The sequence below is a fragment of the Populus euphratica genome, unplaced genomic scaffold (assembly GCF_000495115.2).
Source record: "Populus euphratica unplaced genomic scaffold, PopEup_1.0 scaffold2637.1, whole genome shotgun sequence".
NCBI lineage: Eukaryota > Viridiplantae > Streptophyta > Magnoliopsida > Malpighiales > Salicaceae > Populus > Populus euphratica.
In genome coordinates, this window is record NW_011502486.1 from 1 (window position 1) to 12,687 (window position 12,687).

General features: G+C 36.5%; 1 protein-coding gene across 3 annotated transcripts; it reads right to left on the reverse strand.

The window, feature by feature from the left end:
* Positions 1 to 218: 218 nt before the first annotated feature.
* On the reverse strand, positions 219 to 11,896 carry LOC105119222 (phospholipase D p1-like). 3 transcript variants are annotated; one of them, XR_841097.1, is made up of 20 exons: positions 11,310 to 11,896; positions 10,867 to 10,968; positions 10,614 to 10,729; positions 10,377 to 10,518; positions 9,288 to 9,455; positions 8,151 to 8,324; positions 7,351 to 7,593; positions 7,138 to 7,254; positions 6,477 to 6,616; positions 6,220 to 6,369; positions 5,366 to 5,522; positions 4,759 to 5,271; positions 4,159 to 4,269; positions 2,863 to 3,009; positions 2,574 to 2,771; positions 2,311 to 2,412; positions 1,897 to 2,028; positions 1,728 to 1,793; positions 434 to 890; positions 219 to 336 (listed from the first exon to the last, which is right to left on the reverse strand). XR_841097.1 is itself a non-coding variant. In XM_011017349.1 (20 exons), exons 1-20 carry the CDS (start codon positions 11,589 to 11,591, stop codon positions 507 to 509), a joined length of 3,369 nt encoding a protein of 1,122 aa, XP_011015651.1. In that variant the 5' UTR covers positions 11,592 to 11,894; the 3' UTR covers positions 219 to 506. The 3 variants fall into 3 exon arrangements, 2 of the variants coding, with proteins under 2 accessions (XP_011015651.1, XP_011015650.1); XM_011017349.1 differs by having other exon boundaries at positions 219 to 753; positions 829 to 890; positions 11,310 to 11,894; XM_011017348.1 differs by having other exon boundaries at positions 219 to 890.
* Between the last annotated feature and the right edge of the window lie 791 nt (positions 11,897 to 12,687).

Here is a 12,687-nt window from a genome sequence, read left to right on the forward strand (position 1 = left end):
CCAACCCAACTTCAATTTAAGGGATTCACTTTAAGAAGAAAAAAAAAAGCATAAAAAAGCAGAAATTAGATAATCACGTCTGACACCAACCCAGGTGGACACCATTAACATCTTGAAATCAGGTATTTGCTATCAATTGCATAATCGACACGAGAAAGAAATTAGAATCCCGAGAACAGATGATTTAACGAACTCTCTTTTTTTTTAATGAAAAGAAAAAAGAAAAAAAGAAGCTGCAGGGGCAATGCTGCTCAAGTACTTGTATATTTTGTGTTTGGTTAGTACAACAAATAGAGCTCTCCTTATCCCCATCTCTATCTCGTATTTATATGCAAACTACCAGAGCGAAAAAAGAATAAAAAAAGAAAAAAAAAACAGGGGATTTTTTTGTGAAATGATTTGAATGCTATGAAACAATGGCCAGCAGCATTACCAGGAATCGTCACCGCCGTGTAACCCAGCAGAGAAAAACACTGGGACTGGTGACTACCCTTACTCTTTAAAACCTAATAAAAAACTTGGGATGCATAATACTCGCTCTCATTGAACACAGGTCTCAAGTCTTCCTTGCACATGAAGTCCAGAGGGAAAGAAACAAGATGCCCCCGCACCGACTGTAGTCTCTCCAGCGGATCGGTGTTTTTTATGTCTCCATTTTGGTAAGACTCAAGCTTTTGAGGGGCTATCCCTAAATCGATGGTGGTATGGCCAAGCCTATCCTTCCAGAACGCCGTACTTTGTCTGAGTGCGGCTCTGCATGTGATTAGGGGCGGAAAGCAATTGGTTAAGATCATTAGGCAGGGAAAGACAAGTGAAGCAGCATCATACCTGGTGTGTATAAGATCACTTGGCACACAAGAAAAGACATCCTGATAGATCATGGTATTTGTCTGTCAAATGAGAATCACCGATACATGATGTTAGTTGGTAGACCAAATTCGAGGCAAACGCAAAAGCCCATCGGGAAAAACCTCGGGCAAAAGATGCATTGTTTATGCCGTTTAGCATATACAACATATAGAATATTTATACCCCTTGTATTTGGCTGATAAAAAAGCACAGGCAGATTATTTTGGAGCAAATTAAAGTTTTTTATGCAGTAGAATATGCGCTATTGTCTTTGCCTCGAAACTTTCAGGATGACACCCATGCCAAAAACATACCACAATCTTTCACCAAAGTTTAAAAATCGACCAAGAAAAGAGAGGGCCAGGGTAAGAGGTTCGACAGAGGTCATTGCTTAGTAAAAATTGTAATAATGGAAACAGCATGTCTAACAACAATTCCAATGAGTATATAATAAGATTAAGGGAACAAACACGAGAAGCAAACAGCGACAGTAATTTAGCCATTCAAAGCGCTCCATCTATATCAGCAGATGTAGGAAGCCCTTTTTAATGTGAACACAGCCTCTTAACATGTTGATATGTCAGCTGAAAAGAAAATCTATGTAGAATTTTCCTTTATTAGCTTTTGTTTAAGAAATTAGAAACTTCTTATGACAATGCCTAGTAACTCACACCCTATTAATGCAAGCTTTTGAACTCTGCCATCAACGGCTATGGGAAGTCCTCCAGATTCAGCATTTAACATACCCAAACAATATACACTGGATATTTGAATGCAGGAAGTAATTCCAAATTGTTCTTCACATTGAATCGATGTTTGGAAAAAGAAAAAGTGCTGTATGAAGTAGTCTTCTAAAATAAAATCATTTCTGTTCTCACCTTTGCAGTCGACATCCATCTGTCTTTGTAAGTCGACTCAATTACTGGGTCAATCACTTTATAGATCTGAAATTAAAAGAAAAAGAATGTGCTGTGTCAGATGGAAAGCAACAGCAGTCTATCAGTGACGTGACTTCATAGTTGTGGAGCAGTCAATATTTACACTAACCTCTTTGGCATGAAGACCAAGGTGTTCAGACCACAATGAAAGGCGGAGACTAAGAGTAAATTTTCCAGCCTTCCAGGGCTTCCCTCCCATTGATGAATCCACAAATTCCTTGTCTTCGATAAGCACCCCAATCTAGTACAAAATTGTACCAAAGAAACAATGTAATAACATTCTTTAATCGTTGAAAGTTTTACAAGCCATATGCTATTCTCATTCCCTTTAACCTGTAATCACTACTCATCATAGATCCAATTTTATCTTTGCAATTTTCCATGTCACAAACAACTGTATAAAGGCCTGGTTAGAGTTTACTTTGACAGATCATCATTCTTAATTGTATTAGGCATGCATTAACTTTGAGAATCAAAGTTTCAAACAGAAAACCATATAGGAAAACCTGGAATAGAGCTATACCTCAGAATCTCGTGACCCAAGCAAACTCCTGTCATTAATATTAGCTGATCCAATCAAGGTTGCACGGTCATCAACTATCATTATTTTACTATGGACATACACCTGCAGACACAACAAGGACAGATAAGCATTTTGTTCAATACAAAGAAAATCTGTACATAAAATCAATAGAGATTGAGGTGAAGGGCTATAAACAGCATTTGTCAAAGGCTGGGGAGAAAACTAATAGACGAAGTAATAAACAGCATGAGATCTATGCATACCTGACTGGTGACCACAGGACCACCATTAAAAAGTTGGCCATAAGCTCTAAGGCCATAGAAAGAAATGTAATCATGAGTTTTCGGACCAAGAAGATCATATAAGTTGTGCAATACTGAATTTTGTCCTCTGCAAATAGTTCGATATTGCCAATGCATTATGGCTCTGACAGATGCAGCACCACCATCATCTACACCACCCTGTGTGACTAAAACTTGAGCCAACAAAGACGAGAAAAAGAAAGGGAACATCCAAATTTCAAATTTCAAGTAATGAACAAGGAATTAGAACCTGGAATCCAGGAAGCAGAGGTATGACAATAATAACCCTGAAACACTTCTTATCATTAAATGCTCGCATAATACGCCGATACAATGCTTCTAACACACGATTCTGTATAATGTCATCTCCTGAAAGACCTGATATGAAAAATTGATTCTGGGAAACCCAGCAATGCAGAAAAAGCCAGCAAAACGAATAGCTTCAGACTTTTACAATCAGCCTTAACATCAAAACATGAAACTTCCATGCTGATTAGAAAGACAGCAAAAATAAACATCTACAGTCGATGAAATAAAATCTTTTACTCATTCACAAAACCGTCTTTTAACCAAATTATTAAAAGCTTGAAGGAAATCATTCTTGATGCCTTAGACAAAATTAAGAACTCTTTACAAATCATTCAAAAACCGCATCCTTGATTGCCCTCCAAATTCATCATAGATGAAAAGCTATTCTTCTGTACAAAGATTCTTTCGTTTTCTCCCTAAGCAGCAATCACTTCATAGCTTCCAAAAATCAATAAACTTCCCCTCAGTCAACCTCTAAAACTGACTGAATTCTCTTCCTCTTGCCTAAAAACCACTCATACTATGCCACAGTATACAGTCTCTACTTTTCCTTTTCATAGCCTTCCCAGGGCCCAGGCTGAAACTAGTGATATCTTTCATGATGCATGCTTAGTAAATGTGAATGAGCAAGTTCATAGATTAAGATAAGAGTATCTCAAATCAATTCATGGCTCTGACATAAACAAATAAAACTGGAATAGAGTGCCTTGGCCATAGCTTAGATGGTGAAGGGTGCTACACACAGATGGGTAGTTCAATGATGGGATAGTCACTGTGCAACCACAAACCCTCTACACTACCGGATGAAGCCTGAACACTTAAATGTCTGATAAAAGTTTCTTCTTGCAATTTTGCCCTCTCTAAAAACCATTTCTTTAAATACTTGCTGCACCATTAGAGTAGTGTAAAGCCTCCTTTGTCATTTCATGCCTTGAACCAAATTCATGATGCTCTTCCTTGCCAGCAATGCAAGGAAGACAGAGACCGAGCCATTTATATTGAGATGGTAATTTTACAAGCAGCTGTTCAATATGACTTAAAAAACTCACTATGAGTCAATACAATCGTGAGTGGAAAAAAACCGCAGAAAAACTCGAATTGAGTGTTTCAAAATATATTCCCACCGAGGAAACTATTTTCAATTGAGGTGGATATACTTTTCCTTAAGTTACTAGTTCAAAAGACAGTGGGTTCCATTCACAGAAGGATACAATAAATAATGGGTAACAGTTTATACCTCGATGTAGACAAAGTTCTCTGCTTTCTCGATAAGAGAACAATAAGCACAGTGAATGCTCTCTTCAATTTGGCTTGTTCCAGCAGACCACTGACTCACACTCCTTATGACCTGGAAAATGAAAGAAATCATTGATGACAGAGGATACAGATTAAGTTTTATAGATGATTCATAAACATAATAAGTAATGAATAATCATAGCAACGTTAATGGAAGGAAAAATAAAAAATCAAATGTGCTGTCTTGTAGAATGTGAAATTGTCACAGATAGAAACATGAAACAAGGCTGGCACCATTTAAGATTTTCACGGTTCTTCCGCTTTTTTTTTCAATAAATGGACAGACCTTTCAGTTCCTCTAAAATTGCTTTGAATTAAGTAAATTAAAAATTTGAACAAAACACTCTCTAGGGCTAACCAAAAGTCGTGCAATGCTCAATCTTCACATAAATAATGAAAAGGTAAGAAATCCAGGCAAACCATGTTAAATATGATCTCCTGTTGGCATGGAGGACTGAGATCATCGGATGACTCAAGTTGGGTTTCTTACACTTGATTACAAATATAAGAATTGCATAAAATATCATGAGCAGTAACCCACCTGACAATGACAAGAGACACGAGAACCAACTTGCCCACTTTCATCCACAGAACCAATCTGATCAACCCTTTCTTGTGATTCCCACCATTCCAAGTCGTCAGAAGTTTTGATGCCAGGCTCCGCTGCTAAATCTGGAGACATTTTCACATGAAGATTCAAGGAATCGTGGTCATCTACAAAGCTTGTCATTGGCATGTCTGGAAAAACTGGTTCAATTTTGGATTTCCGGAAAGCATGTGGGTGGCTTCTGCCAGGGGTAGACTCCAGCCCATTTTGTTTTGGGCCTACACCAGAGCCATCAGGCCCATCAGCTTCCTGAGGCAAAAGAAGAGGGATGTCTTGTAAAGATGAACTAGAGGAAAACGAATCCAGCCTTTTAATGCCTTTTACATTATCTTCAAAATCTTTTCTTTCAACTTCCTTCTCTTTGTTTTGCCCCATATAGTGTGGGATAACCATGTGCTGCTGGGGCATAAGTAGAGGAATTGCTTCCTCATATGGAGCTTTATTTCTCTGGAAAGAAGAAAAAAGCATATTCATGTTAAAATTAAAAGCTTTCCCCAACCTGCATCACAATCACCATACTAATTGGTGTTAAACTTTTGACCTTGGCATAGTTCCAACGCTGGACAAAGTGCCTAGCTACATCACGACAAGGCGGTCCCCAAAGAGCACAATGGACATCATGCCAAGGCATTCGAGGATATTTGCCACGATCCAGTTCATCTTTCATCATATCTTCCCATGAATTTGGTTCAGATTCCCTGGAAGATGAAGTGAAAATTCATTTCATAAAACCAGCAAATGCAAATTCTGCTTCAAATCAACTAAACTACTATGCCAATTGCACATCACACCAATCTATCATTTTTCAGATGACTTGTTGAGAAGTCTTTTATGCCTGACTTCTATGTTTGGTAACGCGTTTGAAAGTGCTTTTCAATGGGCGTTGTGACTGAAAAAGGCATAAAATTGATATTTTTTTTAGTGCTTTTAGATGGTTTTGACATCTTCAAAACCATTAAAGAGCATCTAAATGCACTTTCACAAAAGCGCCTACACCGCATTACCATACAGGCACTTAACATTGCAAAAACAGGTTATTGCAGACTGTTGTAAGATTCCCTCTACTTCAAGAACATAGCATGAACACGTTAAGTGGTTATCTATGATTGAGCATTTGTTTGTTTATTAAATTCCAGTAATTAACTTTGATTGAGCATTGCATTTGTGTATGTTAAATTCCAGTGACTTCATTGTGTCAACTTGAAAAATCTTGTAACTACATTTTACAGGATATAATCAGTTAATCAAGAAGCAGAAACCACTGAAACAGCGACACCAGATACAAGATGAGATAACCAAAGTAATGAATCATTTACGTATTTATCAATCTCTCAGAAAATGTTCATTTAACATTCTAAGAAATCACATTTGAGTAGAGAAAAACAAATTATTTACCTTGGGTTATAATAATCCTTTCCTGGCCATTCTTGAGGAGGGCAGTCGCCCACTCTGTGTTCACATGTGTCATAGCGGCCAAAGCACAGGTCCAGTCCTCCAATAAAGCAAACCTGGTGATCCACGATGACAAGCTTTTCATGGTGGGACCTAAACATAACCAAATATATATCAGAAATTGAAAGGCCCATTCTGATGAAGATAACTCAAAATTTAGCTCTGCCCAACACTCTTAAAGCTTGTCCAATAATGCATACCAAAGGTAAACACCTGTTGAAAAGTGGTCAGGAGACCGCAGTACCCTCACATTCTCATGAATACTAAGAAGCTTTCTCTTGCTATACACACTATTTATTTTCAGAGCAAGAGCCACCTCTTTATAGAGAAGAATATATATCTGCACTGAAAAATTTAGATTACACCACCAGTCATGCATATAAAACCAATGCAGGTTGAAAGAAATCCTGCAAAGAGATCTTGATAAAACTCCATGTCACATACCACATGAGGGCTTTCCCTAAGATTTTTATAACTTTATTTTGACTTGTGAATATACCTCAAGGTTCCTTGGTGCCTAAATTATATTGGGCAATTGCACCATTTAACCAGAAAACACATATGCATGTGGGAAAGAAATGTAGTTGAATGCAATGCTTGCAGAAGCTTTCCATGTACACTACAAAAGTTCATGCCCCTATTTCCATAAAAGATAAGGCATCTAGAGAACATTTGTGCCCATAAAAAAGACTCATGGCCCATCCTCAATTTATCACCTTTAGTCATGCTTTAGGGGGGAAAAACAGCTTCAAAAGTTTAGTGCATATTATATTATAATTATTAGTAAAATTAAATATCAAATCAAATGTAATAAGTAGAAAGCATCAAAGCAGGAAAGAACAAGAAACATGCAATTTGCACCTGAATCCCTTGTTTAGCTTTGATTTCCAGCAAAGAATCAAGTCTAGAAGAGGCATGATCACGGAAAGGACGCCTTAGATAAAGTTCTGGGCACAGCCACCACCCACAAATAAATATCTGCAGAGAATTTACATCAATCCAAAAGATACTGTATAAATTAAATTGCAGAAAAAATAACAATGAGGAGAGCTGATTCAATGCACTGGAGCTGACCTCAGATTTAGCATCCTCAATTGATGAAGCAATCGCATCAAAAGCTGCCCTACCATCTATAAACCATTGAGCCTGACTACCATCATCAGACAAACCCCTAGGAGGAGCAAAAGAGCCAAAGCGATGAGGATAACACCAACCCTCAGGAGGCCTAAGTCCAGCATCATTAATTGCAGCAACCCAATCTTTAACTCTGGCACCACTTTTAGATCTCAAATCTATGCTTCTGTTTCCACATGTAACCTTTGAAGTTTCCAATCATCTGTTAGTGAGTGCAATTATCTGATAAAATTTCCTCATCACTAAATCATTAATAAACTTACAGTAATGAAGTGGAAAACCCATCACAAATTGAATATATACCACCTAATAACCTGTTGTATCTAAAGGCATCTTAGCATGAATTCCCTCTATATTTCCTTGTTTGGTTGTTTACTACACATTTACTAAAAATACAACCCATGTAATCAGTCAGACTCCGACATGCAGGGAAGGATCATATCACTTTTGAAAATGTAATGGCTATCAGCTAGTTTGCCTTGCCATCAACAACCAGCGATATGCTCGTAGCTTCTCAGAGTACAATGTGCTTGTGTGCGTTTGCATGTGTAACTGATCCTTAATCAAGGAAAGCAGATGACACCAAACCCAGGATATACCATCATCAGCAAAGTATCGGGTCAGGGCTAGTACAAAATAACATCGTCAAAATTTTAAGATCACCCAAGGTCAAATTGATTGCGTGTACAAAAGCACAATAATGAAAATTCCACAGAAGAAATAAACTGCCCACTGCATACCTTAAAACTGTGCCGCAAGGGATTCCTCTCCTTTATTTCTGCTGCTAATGGCACTCGGCCTTCACCACTTCCATCTGAAGTAGGTAATACATCAAAAACAATTATATCCAAAGGTTTGGTAGCAAAAGGATCAGCCAGAAGTGCCAAGAATCCTGGTTTCAAAACAGCCCACACCTGCAGAAAATCATAAAACATGGACAATGTTGTGTGATTCCTCTTGTTGTGGAACCTACAGAAAGTTAGAGCAGTCTATTGTTGGTGTACTATCAAGAAGACCCCAACTGCACCACAAAAGTTGACATGCATCTCCGGACTAAATGATTGCTGAACTAATCTTTTCTCTTGCCACTACTAGTAATTTCCCTCTTGCAGCTTTATTACAACAAATCATATGCTCTATCTAAATTTTTGCAACAATTATCAAATTTGAACTACAGCAGCAAGATCCAATAAATGAATTGTAATTTTGTGAATGCTGAATCTTAAAGGAATAAGATTCATAAAGTATAACAGATGTGAGACGTAATGCATCATGTTCAGTGCAGGCAAAATGAATTAAGGTTATGAAGTTATTTATCAAGCTTTTAGATAACTCAGCAGAATGATGTAGAAGGATCAGTCGTTTCACCCTGTCTTGTTCAGCAAAGTATTAGGACATGATAATGATTTTTTTATTAGTCATTTCTGCTTCTATTAAATGGCATATGTGGCACCCATATTACATTTGAGCTCCATGATGCATGCCCATGCATATAGAAAGTGTGCTTTTATACCAGCCTTCATATTTACCCAACAAACTTGACTTTCTTTTTAAAGAATTTCCTAATCAGGATAGAGACCAAAAGTAATTCCAAACTGTCCAAAACAAGAAAGGAGAAAACAAGGAAGTAACTACACATATGCATATGCTTGTGCAAACATTCATTTGCAGTGATAGGAGGTCTCATTTATATGTTCTCAGAAGAAGATTCAGTGTTAAAATACTCAAAATATCATTCAACAACGTCAATAAAACCAAATGCAATGATGAACCATACACAGAAACCTTTCATTGTTGCACAACGGTGCACATACAGACAAACACATCTTCAAATCAAAGCCAGGTAGCGACCTAGTCTAGGGACAAGATTGCATTACCTTCTGCCAGTTGTCATTACAGCAACTAAAGCAACAGCAAGCACATTTCCTGGAATCATCATTTTTCACTATTTGTGGTAGATGCTTCACCATAACATATTCTTCTTTCAGCTTAGGGCCATATTCTGGTAAAAAGGACAATTTCGAGACCTCCAAAAACTTGCAAACCTACAACAGAAATTGTCTATTGTAAAATGCATCCCAATTAGCAATCAAGAAACAGTAAAAATTAAAAGAAAGAGAGTATTTAAAATTTCAAAACATTAGGTGTTGAAAACCCAAGACTTTGGAATTATGGGTTGAACTGGAAGCACCAGCAGTTCAAATTCTCTATTATAGGTTCACACAGTTCACCATCACACACACAAACAGAGCAAGTTCCTGACTGCATAGATATCAATTGATTTGAGTGTAATGGTGTTTCTAAAGTTTGCACGGATGAATGGCAGCCAGACAATTCAAATGATGCATCACATAGAAATGAACGACAGGCTTGCTTATGATGAGTGCAAAGGACAATAGAGTAGCCAACCCCAACAAAAGGCGGCACAAGAGTAGAAGACATCTATTTGCTGATTAGGGCATACATTGAGCAAGTATGAAAATTGATGCATCAATGAGATGCCTAGTGCATTGTGTTTGGCTCAAATTACTTGTAACCAATTTAAAAACAGTGTGGAGTTTAATTGATCATTGTCGTTTGATAGAATATTAAAAAAGTGACATGTTTTTTCAGAAGTTTCCACATCTGATATATGCACGCACGCACACACACATGGATATATGTATCTAAGCACTAGAGACAAAGAAGAGGGCATGTAGGAACTAAGGTGAATATGCCAAGCAGGCCCTCGCTTTAGAGTTCAAGGTAATGGTAGCTAGTAGAGATGCTGGATTTATTTATCTAAAATTTACATTTTTCTGCAGTCATCACTATATGAAAATCAATCTATGTTATTCACTTTGTTAATTTGAAATCAAGTTTTCACTGTCCGCAAACAAATCATGGATATGTATTCCAAATAACACCAGCAACAAAAAAAGACAGGTGCCACAAACGTTTTTAAAAATATTATAGTCCAAACATACCTCTCGGGAGTTAACAATATCCATGTTCCCTAAAAAGTGATTTAAATATTGTTGCATTGCAACCTTTGCTTCGTCTGACATTGAATGCTGCTTTCCCAATGCTGGACGAATAACTGGTAAAGCAGCACTTGATGGAACATCTCTGAACAGAAAAATCACCTGTAAGAACTATGAGAATTACTGTAGACAAGGACAAAATTCATGTTTAATAATTATAGAAAGGTGTAGGGTTGTAACCTGTTTTTGGCAATTTCATCATGATGCAACGGAACAGTCTCATCTTCAGCATCATCATCATCATGCACCATGGGCGTATGTTCTCCTATTCCTAGATTTTGAAGCCATTCTTTAACCTTTAATATAATTTTTCAATGAAAACCATATCAAAACCACACCTTCGCATATAAAGTCATATTCACAACATAACAATCTCAAAGCATTCATTATACAAAAACTAAACCAGTGTGATCCACCACACAAAGAGACACACCTGCTCTTGCTTCTCCTGAATTTCCTCGAAAAACAATCGTTTCTTCAATGCAAAATGTAAATAAAACACTTGAGCCGCTTTCTTCAACAGTGTCCACTTGAACTAAATTCACCAAAATAAAATTACACGTTAAGAATCTTACATTTATACGCCCCTACTAATTCCAGGAAAAAAAAAAACAACTCTACTTAAATAATTCTCCACAAATTAGAGGATCCAATAATAATTAAATATTCTCCGCAAATTAGAGGATTCAATAATATATTTAAATATGTAATATATCTTAGGTTAATAGAATCTAAGCTTCAAATTTTACTTTTCAACTAGCTTTTATGATCATCCAAACACGGCCTAACATTCAAATTCAAATTGAATATTCAAAATTCAGAAACCTAAAAAAAAAAATCGAGTCAAAATTTAGTTAACCGATCGCGTATCTGTACCTGTTTGTATTGAACTTCGATAGTGTAAGATAATTGAACAGGGCTAATATCGCTGAGGTCGGGTCTAGAAACGGAGACGATTGTGCCTTTCGGTAATTCATCGAAAATCCGACAGGATTCCGGCGTCGAACCTTGACGGAAAGAGAAGAAGGACGATATTATTGATGATGATTGTGGTTGTAACGGCGTTGACGACTCTGATTGCATTTTTACGTATCTGGGACCACTACCACCACCACCGACGACACTTCCACCTCCCATTAATTGCTCTGATGATGCCATTGATTTTGACTTAATTTAAATTAGTAATTTTTCTTATACAAAAATATGAGAACTTTTTTTGGTTTAGATCTGAGTTAAATTTTCTGGTTGAGAGAAAGGGAGAGACGGTTGGAAGTTTCGAATGGTTGGTTTGGGGTTTAAATATGTGAGAGAGGGCCATCGAGATTCGCGAACCCACGTGGTCAGATCTGGAAGCGTTCAAATGGTGGGTTTTTTTGGGAAATGTGGGTTAACGGATTGTCCGAAGAAGAACTGATGGCTCTTCTTGCACTTTATGAAGAAGCATATAAATGCTATTGATTGTGATTTATACGTGTTGAAACTTGCAAGCTGCGAGCAAAATTCGCTGGGAAATCGATACCGACATGGTATGTTAGCATATTTTCGGTAATGCGGTGTGACATGATTTAAAAATAAAAAATAAAAAAATTATTTTAAATTATTTTAATATTCTGAAATAAAAGATAAATCTTAAAAATAAAAATATTTTTTAATATATTTTCAAATAAAAAATACCTATAATAATAAAAAAAAAAAAACACTATTTCAACTGTCTATGAAAATAAACTAGTACTTTAAAAATTTAAATTAATTTTTAAGAAATATGATTGTATTACGATGTAATTTTTGTATATAAATTTTTAAAAGGAAAATTATTGTGAAGCTAGTTGGCATCAATTTGTGCTGTCTCAGTCAATAAAGCAGATACCAATTTAGTGTTATAATGTGAAGTTAACTGGTACGAATTAGAGCTGTTTAAGTCAACAAAGTGAGAAGAAGAAGGCAAGAATGTTTGTCTATAAATAAATAGTACATCTAAGCCTTAAATACATCATAAGTGAGAAGAAGAGAAGAGTGAGAGAGGAAAAATAATCCTAAAAAATTATGAGATATTTGTGAGATAGTAAATAAGGTGTTTTTTTCTAATAATAGAGACTTTTCAATTGTTTTCCTGTTAGTAGAAAAAAGTTATAATTCCCACATTACTTAGTAAAATCCTTCTATATTTGTTCGTGGACATAGCCAAATTGGATGAACTACGTAAATTTTTGTGTGTCTAATTTTTTATTTTATCATATCCTTTATCTTTTATCTT

Bases quoted from the DNA above. Each gene is read 5' to 3' on its own strand.
- LOC105119222 (XM_011017348.1), bottom strand. From the start codon at position 11,591: ATGGCATCATCAGAGCAATTAATGGGAGGTGGAAGTGTCGTCGGTGGT. The intron at 3,010-4,158 runs GTATAAACTGTT...TGGGTTTCCCAG, and splicing joins AGAACTTTGTCTACATCGAG to AATCAATTTTTCATATCAGG. The intron at 2,772-2,862 runs GTTCTAATTCCT...TTAGTCACACAG, and splicing joins CTCTGCTTCCTGGATTCCAG to GGTGGTGTAGATGATGGTGG.